This window comes from Schistocerca gregaria, chromosome 3 (assembly GCF_023897955.1).
Source record: "Schistocerca gregaria isolate iqSchGreg1 chromosome 3, iqSchGreg1.2, whole genome shotgun sequence".
Lineage (NCBI taxonomy): Eukaryota > Metazoa > Arthropoda > Insecta > Orthoptera > Acrididae > Schistocerca > Schistocerca gregaria.
The window spans coordinates 881,560,869-881,576,919 of record NC_064922.1 but is presented as its reverse complement, the minus strand read 5'-3'; the positions used below and the strand labels follow the sequence as shown (position 1 = coordinate 881,576,919).

General features: G+C 39.7%; 1 protein-coding gene across 4 annotated transcripts in view; it reads left to right on the top strand.

Annotated features, from left to right (window-relative positions):
- The window catches only part of LOC126355033 (putative leucine-rich repeat-containing protein DDB_G0290503), a 512,513-nt gene that overhangs the window by 412,414 nt on the left and 84,048 nt on the right, over positions 1 to 16,051 (top strand). For all 4 annotated transcript variants that reach the window (XM_050005182.1, XM_050005180.1, XM_050005181.1 and 1 more), the window contains 2 exons: positions 12,134 to 12,244; positions 12,343 to 12,495. In XM_050005182.1, the coding sequence (XP_049861139.1) occupies positions 12,134 to 12,244; positions 12,343 to 12,495 (264 nt within the window). The remainder of the gene's footprint in view (positions 1 to 12,133; positions 12,245 to 12,342; positions 12,496 to 16,051) is intronic.

The following is a 16,051-nucleotide window of genomic DNA, read 5'->3' as shown; positions in this document are numbered from 1 at the left end:
GAACCAAGAACCTCCTCTAGCTTTAGCAAAAATGTTGTGAAATCAGAGTCTAGGGATCTATAAATAACGACAGTTAGAAGTTTAGCTCCATTAAATTTAACCACACCTGCACAACATTCAAACACCTTTTCAGTGCATTACTTTGAAATATCAATTGATTCAAATGGGATTCCATTTTTCACATACATGGCTACTCCCCCACACCACAAAGAGCTCCTCGAAAAGCTGCCAGCGAACCTGTATCCTGGTAAAGGAAGCCTCTGAATTATCTCCTTATTTAAGAAGTGTTCAGATACACCAATAATTTCAGAGTCAACATCTATAAGCAATTCACTAACTTTACCTCTAATACCTTGTATATTTTGATGAAATATACTAATTCCCTCATTCCTCGGATACCTAAGCTTTGTCAAAAGTGGTTCCTTTCTTAGAGAGATTCCTTTAAGCAGCTGACTTCAATCTAAAAAAGGTGCAGCTCTAACACCCAGTACTGCAGGAATTTTCCCATGAGTGATCCCACCAACCCCACCTATGCTGTCACCTATAAGCTTTGCTAACCTTCCCTTCCCATACCTGTTGAGGTGCAGGCCATGCCTAGTGAAGCCCATCCTGCTGATAGACTCCGCCGACATCACTGAAATGTGACCCATGCTTTCTGTAATCAGCGCACCCCAAGTCTCATGTTATTACGCCTGACGCCTGTATTAAGATGAGGCCGATCGTGACGCTGAAACAGTTCCATGAAATGCACATTCGTGTTGCCAGTGTGAGTGGCTATCTTTTCCAGGTCACCATCTATGTCATACTCCCCATCCCTGTCAATACTATTGGCAGCCCCACCCACAATCACTACCTGATCCTCTTTAGTAAAATCCCTACATAACCCCCCTATGTTAACAGTCACCTGAGCCAATCCTGCGTTAGGCTTCACAATGCTGGTGACCTGGTTATTTGCAAAGTATGCATTTATCTGTTGTGGTATTGGGATCTTTAATAATATGCTTGCTGTAATATCTGATGTTTATTTTTTGATCCTGTATTGAAATCGTGAATCCTTCCATCTCACTGTATATAATGCCTTTTCTTAGCCATGTGTTGGTTGCTTCCTGATCGATGTGTGCCTATGTTATATGATACGGGTGCTTGCCATGTAGTGTTTCTTTTTCCAATTTACGTTCTTCGTATCTGTTGATGTTATGTGATTAAAGGGTTGTAGAACTGATTATGAAATTGCAGTGGTGTAGCCGATGTATTTATATGAGTGATTGCTTTGTGTATTTTGCTAGTTTCTGCTCGTTCTATAAAGAATTTTCTTTAATTGTCTACCTGCCCGTAATGTAGGTTTTTTATGTCGATAAATCCCCTTCCTCCTTCCATTCTGCTTAATGTGAATCTTTCTGTTGCAGAATGTGTGTGATATATTCTGTATTTGTGGCATTGTGATCGTGTAAGAGTATTGAGTGCTTCTAGGTCTGTGTTACTCCATTTCACTACTGCAAATGAGTAGGTCAATATTGGTATAGCGTAAGTATTTATAGCTTTTGTCTTGTCTCTTGCTGTCATTTCTGTTTTCAGTATTTTTGTTAGCCTTTGTCTATATTTTTCTTTTAGTTCAGCTTTAATATTTGTATTATCTATTCCTATTTTTTGTCTGTATCCTAGATATTTATAGACCTCTGTTTTTTCCATCACTTCTATGCAGTCGCTGTGGTTATCCAATATGTAATCTTCTTGTTTAGTGTGTTTTCCCTTGACTATGATATTTTTCTTACATTTGTGTGTTCCAAAAGCCATATTTATTGCTGAATACTTCTGTTATCTTTAGTAATTGGTTGAGTTGTTGATTTGTTGTTTGCCAGTAGTTTTAGATCATCCAATGTATAGGAAATGTGTCATTTTGAATTGGTATGTTCCAGTAATATTGTATCCATAATTTGTATTGTTTAGCATGTTGGATAGTGGGTTCAGAGCAAGGCAGAACCAGAAAGGACTTAATGAGTCTCCTTGATATATTCCACACTTCATCTGTATTTTCTGTGGTGTGATATTATTTGAATTTGTTTGGATATTAAGTGTGGTTTTCCAGTTTTTCATTACTACGTTTAGGAACAGTATCAATTTAGGGTCTACTTTGTATATTTCCAGTATTTGTAGTAACCATGAGTGGTGTACACTATCAAAAGCTTTTCGGTGATCAATGTATGCGTAGTGTAGCGACCTTTGTTTAGTTTTAGCTTCGAATGTCACCTCTGCATCTATTATCAGTTGCTCTTTACATCCCCGTGCTCCTTTGCAACGGCATTTTTGTTCTTCATTTATAATTTTGTTCTGTGTTGTATGTGTCATTAATTTCTGTGTAATTACTGAAGTTAATATTTTGTATATTGTTGGTAGGCATGTTATGGGGTGATATTTAGCTGGGTTTGATGTGTCTGCTTGATCTTTAGGTTTCAGATAAGTTATTCCATGTGTAAGTGTATCAGGGAATGTGTATGGGTCTGCAATGTAACTGTTAAATGTATGGGTCTGCAATGTAAGTGTTAAATAATTTAAATAAAATAGAAAGAAACTTCCACATGGGAAAAATATATTAAAAACAAAGATTCCAAGACTTGCCAAACGGGAAAGCGCCGGTAGATAGGCACAATGAATAAAACACACACACAGAATTTCGAGCTCGGTAAGTCTTGGAATCTGTGTTTTTAATATGTTAAATAATTTAGTTAGATGTGAATGTGTTGAGGTGAACTTCTTTAGCCAGAAATCTGCTATTTGATCTCTTCCAGGGGCTTTCCAATTGTGTGTAGAATTGACTGCTTGGGTGACTTCATGTTGCAAAATTATCACTTCACGCATTTGTGGTACCATCTTGTATGTGTCTGTTTCTGCTTGTATCCACCATGCATTCCTCTTATGTTGTACCGGTTTGACCATATGTTGCTCCAGAAGTGTTCCATGTCTGTTATGTTTGGTGGATTGTCTATTTTATTGTGTTTGTTATGTAATTTCCGCTTCTTTTCATCTAATTGCTCTATCGCTTCTTGCTGTGAGATTTTACCTAACCTTTTTCGTTTTTTGTCTGATATTTTATTTCTTATAAATTGTGTTAGCTGTCCGATGTCTCTTCTCAGTTTTTCTATTCTGAACTGTAGCCTGTGTTGCCATGCTGGTTTTGTGGGTTTCTTCTGTGTGTTGGTTGGTTCTGATCTCTGTCTAGTGTGTATATTTAGTGTAGTTGTAACTCTTCCATAGTTGTATTTTCATTTATTTTGTTGTGTATGATTGTGTTGATAGTTGTTATTGTTGTTTCGACTGGTGGGTTATTTGGTGGTCTATGCAAGAATGGTCTAATGTCTGTACTTGTGTCTTTGTATTCTATATATGTCAGCTGAAATTTTTCTGCTATATGTAACATGTGTGTCACTTTGTGTTGTATTTGTGCTTGTTCTGGTGGCTGTCTTAAGATTTCATTTTCCTCTGATTGTTTAATTGATGTGTGTTGTTCTTTGTTTGTTTGCTCTGGGATGTTTTCCATTACTGTATTTTCTTCTTCTTCTGACTGCACATTATTTTGTTCCAGTATTTGTTGTACTTGTTGTTTGATGTTTTCTAATTCTGACTGGGGTATCCTGTTATTTTTGATTATTACACGGATCTGATCAGCTAGTCGTTGTTCTGTTAAAAATTTTAATTCTGGGTATCTGGTAATCAATGTTGTGTATACTTGTGATCTGTATCCAGTTGTGTTGGTTCCTAAGTTTCCTGCTTGGTACTAATAGAACACGAGGTGTCGGTTAACTTCATCTGACCATCTCATCCTCTGTCTTTGTTTTCCTTCTAGGGTGGTTGCAGGAAGCATATCCTGCAAAACACCTCTATTTGGATTTAAATCATTTTCTGTGTGGCTAGCAGTGTCATTACCATTGTGGACGGGCATAGGGTTCAAGAGCTGTCCCTGACCATGACAGTGCTTGTCCGAGGCTTCATTAGTTCTGTCCTGAACCAACTAATTACACTAAAAGGGGGGTTAGCCCTATTAGTGGTTTGTTCTTTTCGTCGCCTTTTATGACTGTCAGAACATACCAGAGGCCTATTCTTTTCCCGGGCCTCCACGGGGTTTATTATTATTATTATTATTATTATTATTGTCACAATTATGAAAAGGAAAGTAGCTACCCACCATATAGCAGATATGCTGAGTCGCAGATAGGCTCAACAAAGACTGTCACAGACAGTCACAAATAAAGTTTCAGCCAGTAAGGCCTCTGTCAACAATAGACCACACACACACACACACACAAGTGTGGTTTCAGTTGCCTGAGACTGCAGTAATATGTGTGAGTTGCATGTGTGTGTGTGTGTGTGTGTGTGTGTGTGTGTGTGTGTGTGTGTGTGTGTTTTGTCTATTGTTGACGAAGCCCTTACAGGCCGAAAGCTTTATTTGTGACAGTCTCTCAATCTTTCTTTTTTTTGACTCAGCATCTCCGCTATATGGTGAGTAGCAACTTTCCTTTTCATAATTGTTACATTCCACCCTGGATTTTCCATTGTTTTATTATTATTGTCATTATTTTATTGTTGTTGTGTTGTTGTCTTCAGTCCTGAGACTGGTTTGATGCAGCTCTCCATGCTAGTCTATCCTGTGCAAGCTTCTTCATCTCCCAGTACCTACTGCATCCTACATCCTTCTGAACCTGCTTAGTGTATTCATCTCTTGGTCTCCCTCTACGATTTTTACCCTCCATACTGCCATCCAATGCTAAATTTGTGATCCCTTGATGCTTCAAAACATGTCCTACCAACCGATCCCTTCTTCTAGTCAAGTTGTGCCACAAACTTCTCTTCTCTCCAATCCTATTCAGTACCACCTCATTAGTTACGTGATCTATCCACCTTATCTTCAGCATTCTTCTGTAGCACCACATTTCGAAAGCTTCAACTCTCTTCTTGTCCAAACTAGTTATCGTCCATGTTTCACTTCCATACATGGCTACACTCCAAACAAATACACTCTTGGAAATGGAAAAAAGAACACATTGACACCGGTGTGTCAGACCCACCATACTTGCTCCGGACACTGCGAGAGGGCTGTACAAGCAATGATCACACGCACGGCACAGCGGACACACCAGGAACCGCGGTGTTGGCCGTTGAATGGCGTTAGCTGCGCAGCATTTGTGCACCGCCGCCGTCAGTGTCAGCCAGTTTGCCTTGGCATACGGAGCTCCATCGCAGTCTTTAACACTGGTAGTATGCTGCGACAGCGTGGACGTGAACCGTATGTGCAGTTGACGGACTTTGAGCGAGGGCGTATAGTGGGCATGTGGGAGGCTGGGTGGACATACCGCCGAATTGCTCAACACGTGGGGCGTGAGGTCTCCACAGTACATCGATGTTGTTGCCAGTGGTCGGCGGAAGGTGCACATGCCTGTCGACCTGGGACCGGACCGCAGCGACGCACGGATGCACGCCAAGACCGTAGGATCCTACGCAGTGCCGTAGGGGACCGCACCGCCACTTCCCAGCAAATTAGGGACACTGTTGCTCCTGGGGTATCGGCGAGGACCACTCGCAACCGTCTCCATGAAGCTGGGCTACGGTCCCGCACACCGTTAGGCCATCTTCCGCTTACGCCCCAACATCGTGCAGCCCGCCTGCAGTGGTGTCACGACAGGCGTGAATGGAGGGACGAATGGAGACGTGTCGTCTTCAGCGATGAGAGTCGCTTCTGCCTTGGTGCCAGTGATGGTCGTATGCGTGTTTGGCGCCGTGCAAGTGAGCACCGCAGTCAGGACTGCATACGACCGAGGCACACGGGGCAAACACCCGGCATCATGGTGTGGGGAGCGATCTCCTACACTGGGCGTACACCTCTGGTGATCATCGAGGAGACACTGAATACTGCATACGACCGAGGCACACGGGGCAAACACCCGGCATCATGGTGTGGGGAGCGATCTCCTACACTGGCCGTACACCTCTGGTGATCATCGAGGAGACACTGAATAGTGCACGGTACATCCAAACCGTCATCGAACCCATCGTTCTACCATTCCTAGACCGGCAAGGGAACTTGCTGTTCCAACAGGACAATGCACGTCTGCATGTATCCCGTGCCACCCAACGTGCTCTAGAAGGTGTAAGTCAACTACCCTGGCCAGCAAGATCTCCGGATCTGTCCCCCATTGAGCATGTTTGGGACTGGATGAAGCGTCGTCTCACGTGGTCTGCACGTCCAGCACGAACGCTGGTCCAACTGAGGCGCCAGGTGGAAATGGCATGGCAAGCCATTCCACAGGACTACATCCAGCATCTCTACGATCGTCTCCATGGGAGAATAGCAGCCTGCATTGCTGCGAAAGGTGGATATACATTGTACTAGTGCCGACATTGTACATGCTCTGTTGCCTGTGTCTATGTGCCTGTGGTTCTGTCAGTGTGATCATGTGATGTATCTGACCCCAGGAATGTGTCAATAAAGTTTCCCCTTCCTGGGACAATGAATTCACGGTGTTCTTATTTCAATTTCCAGGAGTGTACTTTCAGAAACGACTTCCTGACACATAAATCTATATTTGATGTTAACAAATTTCTCTTCTTCAGAAACGCTTTCCTTGCCATTGCCATTCTACATTTTATATCCTCTCTAATTCGACCATCATCAGTTATTTTACTTCCTAAATAGCAAAACTCCTTTACTACTTTAAGTGTCTCATTTCCTAATCTAATTCCCTATCACCCGATTTAATTTGACTACATTCCATTATCCTTGTTTTGCTTTTGTTGATGTCCATCTTATATCCTTCTTTCAAGACACTGTCCATTCCGTTCAACTGCTCTTCCAAGTCCTCTGCATCTCTGATAGAATTACAATGTCATCGGCAAACCTCAAAGTTTTTACTTCTTCTCCATGAATTATAATACCTACTCCGAATTTTTCTTTGTTTCCTTTACTGCTTGCTCAATATACAGATTGAATTACATCAGAGAGAGGCTACAACACTGTCTCACTCCTTTCCCAACCACTTCTTCCCTTTCATGCCCCTTGACTCTTATGACTGCCATCTGGTTTCTGTACAAATTGTAAATAGCCTTTCGCTCCCTGTATTGTACCCCTGCCACCTTCAGAATTTGAAAGAGAGTATTCCAGTCAACATTGTCAAAAGCTTTCTCTAAGTCTACAAATGCTACAAAAGTAGGTTTGCCTTTTCATAATCTTTCTTCTAAGATAAGTCGTAACATCAGTATTGTCTCCCGTGTTCCAACATTTCTATGGAATCCAAACTGATCCTTGCTTGCTACGTTCACTTGTGTTAACGTGCCACAGCAATGCCTCTGCGATGTGCATGGCGTCGTCGCTGGCGGTGCAGTGTACCTGTGTATCGCAGCTTGAAGGCTATTGATATTGACCTTGCTGGTCAATTTAATAAGCAGCAGTTAATTGGAGGCCCCAATGTTTTTCGTGGGTTGCATCTGAATTTTACCTGTGATGTACAGCCAGTGTTTGGAGGTAGTACTTGGCTCACACTTGCTGTAGTGTGGGGCAATCAAGCAGATTATGGTGGCCTTGAAGCTTTTCCAGATGCTAATATTCTCACATGGAAGACATGGAGTATATCAGAGACTACAGGGCCATTGGCCAAACAGCCTAATGGTACACTAGTTCCAAGCATGCCATTTGTTTTGAGTACGAGCAGTGTACAAGCATCTACCAGTTTTTCCATTCGTCCGTAAAGAATTTGCGTTAGTATTTTGCAGCTGTGACTTATTAAACTGATAGTTCAGTAATTTTCACCTCTGTCAGAACCTGCTTTCTTTGGGATTGGAATTATTATATTCTTCTTGATGTCTGAGGGTATTTCGCCTGTCTCATACATGTTGCTCACCAGATGGTAGAGTTTAGTCAGGACTGGCTCTCCCAAGGCCGTCAGTAGTTCTAATGGAATGTTGTCTACTCCGGGAGCCTTGTTTCAACTCAGGTCTTTCAGTGCTCTGTCAAACTCTTCACGCAGTATCTTACCTCCCATTTTGTCTTCATCTACATCCTCTTCCATTTCCATAATATTTTCCTCAAGTACATCGCCCTTGTATAAACCTACTATATACTCCTTCCACCTTTCTGCCTTCCCTTCTTTGCTTAGAACTGGGTTGCCATCTGAGCTCCTGATATTCATACACACGGTTCTCTTCTCTCCAAAGGTCTCTTTAATTTTCCTGTAGGCAGTATCTATCTTACCCCTAGTGAGATAAGCTTCTACATCCTCACATTTGTCCTCTAGCCATCCCTGCTTAGCCATTTTGCACTTCCTGTCGATCTCATTTTTGAGACGTTTGTATTCCTTTTTGCCTGCTTCATTTACTGCATTTTTATATTTTCTCCTTTCATCAATTAAATTCAATATTTATTCTGTTACCCAAGGATTTCTAGCAGCCCTAGTCTTTTTACCTACTTTATCCTCTGCTGCCTTCATGACTTCATCCCTCAGACTTACCCATTCTTCTTCTACTGTGTTTCTTTCCCCTATTCCTGTCAATTGTTCCCTTATGCTCTCCTTGAAACTCTGTACAACCTCTGGTTCTTTCAGCTTATCCATATCCCGTGTCCTTAAATTCCCACCTTTTTGTAGTTTCTTCAGTTTTAACCTACAGGTCATCACCAATAGATTGTGGTCAGAATCCACATCTGCCCCTGGAAATGTCCTACAGTTTAAAACCTGATTCCTAAATCTCTGCCTTACCATTATATAATCTATCTGATACCTTTTAGTATCTCCAGGATTCTTCCATGTATACAACCTTCTTTTATGATTCTTGAACCAAGTGTTAGCTATGATTAAGTTATGCTCTGTGAAAAATTCTACCAGATGGCTTCCTCTTTCATTTCTTAGCCCTAATCCATATTCTCCTACTATGTTTCCTTCTTTCCCTTTTCCTACTGACGAATTCCAGTCACCCATGACTATTAAATTTTCGTCTCCCTTCACTACCTGAATAATTTCTTTTATCTCATCATACATTTCACCAATTTCTTCATCATCTGCAGAGCTAGTTGGCATATAAACTTGTATTACTGTAGTAGCCATGGGCTTCATGTCTATCTTGGCCACAATACTGCGTTCACTATGCTGTTTGTAGTAGCTTACCCACACTCCTACTTTTTTTATTCATTATTAAACCTTCTCTTGCATTACCCCTATTTGATTTTGCATTTATAACCCTGTATTCACCTGACCAAAAGTCTTGTTCCTCCTAATTCCCACTATATCTAACTTTAACCTATCCATTTCCCTTTTTAAATTTTCTAACCTACCTGCCCGAATAAGGAATCTGACATTCCATGCTCCGATCCGTAGAACGCCAATTTTCTTTCTCCTGATAACGACGTCCTCCTGAGTAGTCCGCACCCGGAGATCCAAATGGGGGACTATTTTACCTCCGGAATATTTTACCCAAGAGGACGCCGTCATCGTTTAATCATACAGTAAAGCTGCATGTCCTCAGGAAAAATTACGGCTGTAGTTTCCCCTTCCTTTCAGCCGTTCGCAGTACCTGCACAGCAAGGCCGTTTTGGTTAATGTTGCAAGGCCAGATTAGTCAATCATCCAGTCTGTTGCCCCTGCAACTACTGAAAAGGCTGCTGCCCCTCTTCAGGAACCACATGTTTGTCTGGCCTCTCGACTGATACCCCTCCGTTGTGGTTGCACCTACGGTACGGCCATCTGTATCGCTGAGGCACGCAAGCCTCTCCACCAACTGCAAGGTCCATGGTTCATTATTGTTGCTATTAATACTTCTGCATGTATGATACAATTGTTTCTTTTTTTCTATTGTCACATTGCCTATGGTTTATTTTGTGTTTATTCTTTCAATCAGTTGTAATGTATGGTATTATTTTTTGGGGAAATTCAAGAAATATATTGCGCATACTAAAGTTACAGAAAAGAATAATAAGGAACATGTGTAGTGCCCATCCAAGGACATCATGTCACCCACTATTTGTAAAATAATAGTTATTCGCAGTTCCCTCCTAATACATCTATGACATCATCATCTTTCTACACAACAATTTAGAGTTATTCAAGAAAAACTGTTTCAATCACACGTATAACACAAGAAACAAATACAATTTTATGCTTCCCACTCATCGCTTAAACCTATATGCGCAGTCTCTCAGTATATGGCAATGAAAATTCATAACAAGCTAAAAGGAAAGAAAGTTCTGAGTATGAACTTAGAGACACTGAAAACAAATACATATATGATATACTTGTCAAACACTGCTACTACACTGTTGAGGAGTTCATGAAGGGTGAACTGAACATTTGAGAAGGATAAATTTACATATAGTCTTGTGTGTCAATGTAGCTGTGCTTTACAAAAGGGAGGAAAGAAAAATAAAAGTTTATATTAATGTTAAAATTCTTTGTTCCAATTAGGCCTAAGTTGTGTTATCCACTTTTTGGCGTGTGTCCTGTACACCAATCATATGATTAGAAATTTTATGTTATGAGACGAATAAAACACTATTCATATGTGTTAGCTGCTTCATCATGAGTGGTGTGTGTTCTCTCACACATGTCCAACAGAACACCACACCTGTTTATACAAATGTACTCTATATGTTTGATACTGCAACTAATGAAGCAATGAAGACCGCCAAAAGAACATCTCTACAAACTCTGAAAAGTATTTTGACATGCCAGGAAAATGTTTTTCCATATAACAGTTTCACATGTAAACAGTTTTAAAAAATAGTATACAGTTGAAAGAAATAGTCATTAATGGGGTTTTGAAATCAGGACCCTTGGTACAAGAACCTAATGCTCTACCAACTCACCCACGGAAGCCACACAAGTTAATCACTCATAGATTTGCTTGACCTATGCTCTGATGGTTCTGGTGTTACTTTTAATGAATGTTTACACCCATTCTGCTGGGCAACTGCACATGCTATGAACCAAGTTGGAGTTTTGGTTGATACTCTGTCAACATGCAATGTTTGGTATGGGTCTGACATATGGAAGTTTGGGTGTGAGCCCAAAATGATTGAGTTCAAATGGTGCCTCACAACCCATACCATCTGTATTTTCCCACCCTCCTCCCCTCCCCCACCACCAGCTTTCCCGTATTAAGCAGATGAGAGCTATCCTTGGAGCACCTCCCTTTCTCCCATGATCCTCCTGGCCTCCATCTCTTCTAACCCACTGAACCCACAGCCTCTACCTAACAAATCATCTTCCTCTTGCCTGTCATTTTCCTACCAATCCACACCTTAACTTCGTCGTCATTGGGCACTGCATGAATTAAGCAGCTTCGGTGCCTATGTGTACAATCCTCTCCCCTGCCTCCCTGTTGTATATTCCTACCCTGTCCCCAACTGCCTACCTACAAGCCATCAGCTACCACTCTCTTAACACCTCCTCCTACTTTCACCCTCTTTCTCTCTCTACCCACCCCACTCAACACAACCCGCCACTCCAGTCCACCTGCAGAACTGAGACCCCAGCATTGTGTTTTATTGTGTTTTCAGCCAGCACTAAGTAGCTGCACTCTGTGTGTGTGTGTGTGTGTGTGTGTGTGTGAGAGAGAGAGAGAGAGAGAGTGCGCGCGTGCGCGCCCATGCATGCATATGCATGTGTGCATCCGTGTGCTCGTGCATGCAGGCATGTTTGCTTGCTTATGTGTTTGTTCTCTATCTTGTTAAATGGTTTGTCTGAAGGCCAGCAAGTTTTTATTGTTTTTCATGTGCCTGTCAACGACTCAATTCTTCTACTATTTTGTGAGTGGTCTGCTTTATTCCTAAATTATTTAGCTTCTATCATTACTTCCCTTACCATCTTTGCTTATTTTACAATTTATCTGAGTAGTTGTATTCTGTGACTACTAATCCTTGTTATTTTTGGGGTGAGTAGTTTAAATGCTAAACTAAGCACCAGTTCTTAAATACTGAGTTAACTAATAGTGATTGAAAATGACTTAGATTGTTACTCTATTGCTTAACCAACTACGGCTGTATTACTTCATTGTTTAAACTCATACACAATACAAATTAATTTATGTGACAAATTTTACTTCATATTCTGATCCAAAGCTGCTATATATTATATTTCATATCCTGCCTCTAATATTGCAGTATCTGAAGACTCAACAGGCTGCTGATGACTTAAGAAGACAAATGGAAGTAAAAGAAACAGAAAGCAACCACATTCACAGTCAAGTTAGCATGGAAATATCACTTGTGCAGGTTTCTGAGCTCTAACATCAACAAACTTTAGATAATTTAAGCTAGCTAAATATGCTTAGCTGTTTAGTAAGTATGATAACTTTACTTATGTCTTTCAGAATCAATTTCAAGAACAACTGCAGTTATTGTCATCAATACCAGATGCAGTCAACAAACTACAGCTTCAAGTGCAGGAAGAAGAGCAGCAGTGGTGTATGGCCGAATTTCGACGCAGGGAGCTGATGCATGAACTTTATGATGCTAAACAGCAGGTTAGTATTTTCCTGTAGTGTTCAGTGCCAGTAATGCAGTTGTAACATTCCCTGGTCTTGTACTAAAAGTGAAAATCAAAATATTAATTGGAATTGCTTCAGAATGATTGCAAAAATATCGCAGTGTTAGTGTCTTCAAGCAGCAATGTTGCCTTGTATGGAATAAAATGTATAGTAACTTGTATGTCATGTTGCTTAACAAATTAAGTGGCATTCTGCTTGCCACTTTTGACTAGTTAATCTTTAAATAAAAGCTCATACACTTCAGATAAGTTTGTTTGCTGATTTAAATAACTTTCAGACATTTTTTTTTTTTTAAATAAAAATTACGATACAATATGTCCTAGCAACATATCCCTTCTTCTAGTCAAGTTGTAACACAAATTTCTCTTCTCCCCAATCCTATTCAATACCTCCTCATTAGTTATGTGATCTACTCGTCTAATTTTCAGCATTCTTCTGTAGCACCACATTTTGAAAGCTTCTATTCTCTTCTTGTCCAAACTATTTATCATCCATGTTTCGCTTCCTTATTGGCTACAGTCCATACAACTACTTTCAGAAATGACTTCCTGACACTTAAATCTATATTCGATGTTAGCAAATTCCTCTTCTTCAGAAACACTTTCCTTGCCATTGCCAGTCTACATTTTATATCCTCTCTATATCAACCATCATCAGTTATTTTGCTCCCCAAATAGCAAAACTCCTTTACTACTTCAAGTGTCTCATTTCCTAATCTAATTCCCTCAGCATCACCCGACTTAATTCGATTACATTCCATTATCCTCCTTTTGATTTTGTTGATGTTCATCTTATATCCTCCTTTCAAGACACTATCCATTCTGTTCAACTGCTCTTCCAAGTCCTTTGCTGTCTCTGACAGAATTACAATGTCATCGGCGAACATCAAAGTTTTTATTTCTTCTCCGTGGATTTTAATACCTACTCCGAATTATTCTGACAATCCACACTCCGATCCGTAGAATGCCAGTTTTCTTTCTCCTGATAACGACATCCTCTTGTGCAGTCCCTGCCTGGAGATGCAAATGGGGGACTATTTTACCTCCGGAATATTTTACCCAAGAGGACGCCATCATCATTTAACCATACAGTAAAGCAGCATGCCCTTTGGAAAAAATATGGCTGTAGTTTCCCCTTGCTTTCAGCCGTTTGCAGAACCAGCACAGCAAGGTCATTTTGGTTAGTGTTACAAGGCCAGATCAGTCAATCATCTAGACTGTTGCCCCTGCAACTACTGAAAAGGCTGCTGCCCCTTTTCAGGAACTACATGTTTGTCTGGCCTCTCAACAGATACCCCTCCATTGTGGTTGCACCTACGGTACGGTTATGATATACATAATCACATAATTCCTTAACACTACTTTTTACCAGTACAGGATGACATTGCACATAGTAATGTTATTAAATTGATTTTCTTGTGATGTAACATTACATTATCATACACAATGCTATAATATTAAACAGTCACATTATTCACATGATAGCTATAGTAATATTATTAAATTGTTTTTCTTTATATATGTATACAGTATTATACAAAATGCTATAAACACTCACACTATTCAAACGATGATTTCATCCTTCAAAAATTCCTTAATTGAATAGTAGCATTTTTCCACCAGGAGATCATATAGTTTTCTCTTCAGTGAACTTATCTCCATGCTCAGTTCATCTCAACCCTTGAGTTTATTCTAAATTTTCATTCCCATGTACTGGAGTGTGTGTTGGTAGAGTTTGAAGTGATATGGAAGCATGAAATTTTCTTTGTGTCTAGTGTTATACATATGTTTGAAATGGTTTTCTACCATTAGCTCAGGGTTACTATGTAAAAAAAAAAAAAAGGTAATTTCAAATACGTACAATGCAGGGATAGGTAATATTTTTAGGTTCTTGAATAATGGGTGGCAGGATGTTATTGGAGGGGCAGCACACATTTTTCTAACAATTCCTTTTTGAAGTAGCATTATTAGTGACATATAGTTTGAATTTCCCCAAAAATTAAACCATATCTAATTATGGATTCAAAGTAGCTGTGGTACACCACTTTTCCGCAGCTTATGTCTGTTTTACCAGATAGTATATCTATTGCATAGGAAAGGCTGTTTAATTTTTGTAGTTAAATAATCTATATGTGTTGCCGGCTTAGATTTTTTCCAAGTTCAATCCGAAGAATTTAATGGACTGAGCTTCATCCATAACTTGATTTTTATGTACAATACCGATTTCACTGATTCTTTATTGTTTAGTTCTAAATTGTGTAAACAAGGTATTTGAAAAATTAAGTTTAAGGCCATTTTGTTGAAACCATGTATCTAGGTTGATTAGTGTGTTTATAGCACCATCTGAAATTTCTTCCTCATTTAGTTTTTCAAGGAGTACTAAAGTATCATCAGCAAACATGATCGGCTTTGATTGATATTAAGAGGTTAATCATTTATATAAAAGAGAAACAATATTGGCCCTAAGATTGAGCCTTCAGGGCCCAATTGTTATATTGTGTCCCACTGAGATGTATAATTTGTCATATAAGACGTGAGCCACTGCAAAGCATTTTGCTTGATGCCATACCTGTCTAGTTTATGAAGCAGCATAGAGTGATTCACAGAATCAAATGCCTTTGTAAGGTTGCAGAAGATACCTGCTACTTTGTTGCTTCTGTCCAGTGATTAGAAGATTTTTTCACTGAATTCTTTATAGCACTCATCGTGCTTTTCCCTTTTTGGAACCCATGTCGGGTTTTAAGAATAACACTATGTCTCACAATAAAATTTTGTTATCTGGGCTGCAGCTATTTTTTCAAGTACTTTGGATTGCACTGGGAGGATAGAGATGGGGCAGAAACTTCCCATATCCTCTCTCGATCCTTTTTGGTGTAGTGGTTTTACCTCTGCATCCTTAAGTACATCAGGGAAGTTGACTTGCTCAAATGACTGATTGATTATTAAAGACAGAGGGTATACTGTTTTATCGTATACAGATTTAATTACTTTGGTGGGTATTCGATTCCACCCTGCAGCATTTTAGTTTTTTAAGGACCAAATAGCATTTTTTACATCTTCAGCTGAGACTTTACTAAATGTCACAAGGGGTCGCTATTCTGGTCCAGGCCAAAGAAATCCGCACTGTTTCGATAAGTAGTCACATTTGCATCAGATTTTGTTACATTTATGAGAAACATATTAAAACATTTAGCTATTTATAAGCAAGGTTTGAAATAGTATGGTTGTTTCATTAGATTTTTTAGATTTCCTGGAGGTTAACTGTTTTATCTAATTCTGATTTAATCACAGAAAATAGTGCTTTAGATTTATTCTTATGTCCTACAATGAACTTACCATTTGGCATTCTTTTGGTAGCTTTAACAGCACTTTTAAATACAACTTCATAACATCTCACCAAGTTAACAAATTCAGGGTTTTTATTATGTTTAATTTCTTTATGTAGCTCTTGTTTTTGAGTACTAGGTTCTTTTACGCCTGGAGTAATCCAGTTTAGTTTGCTTTTAACTTTTTTGTGCCAGATCCTAGATGGG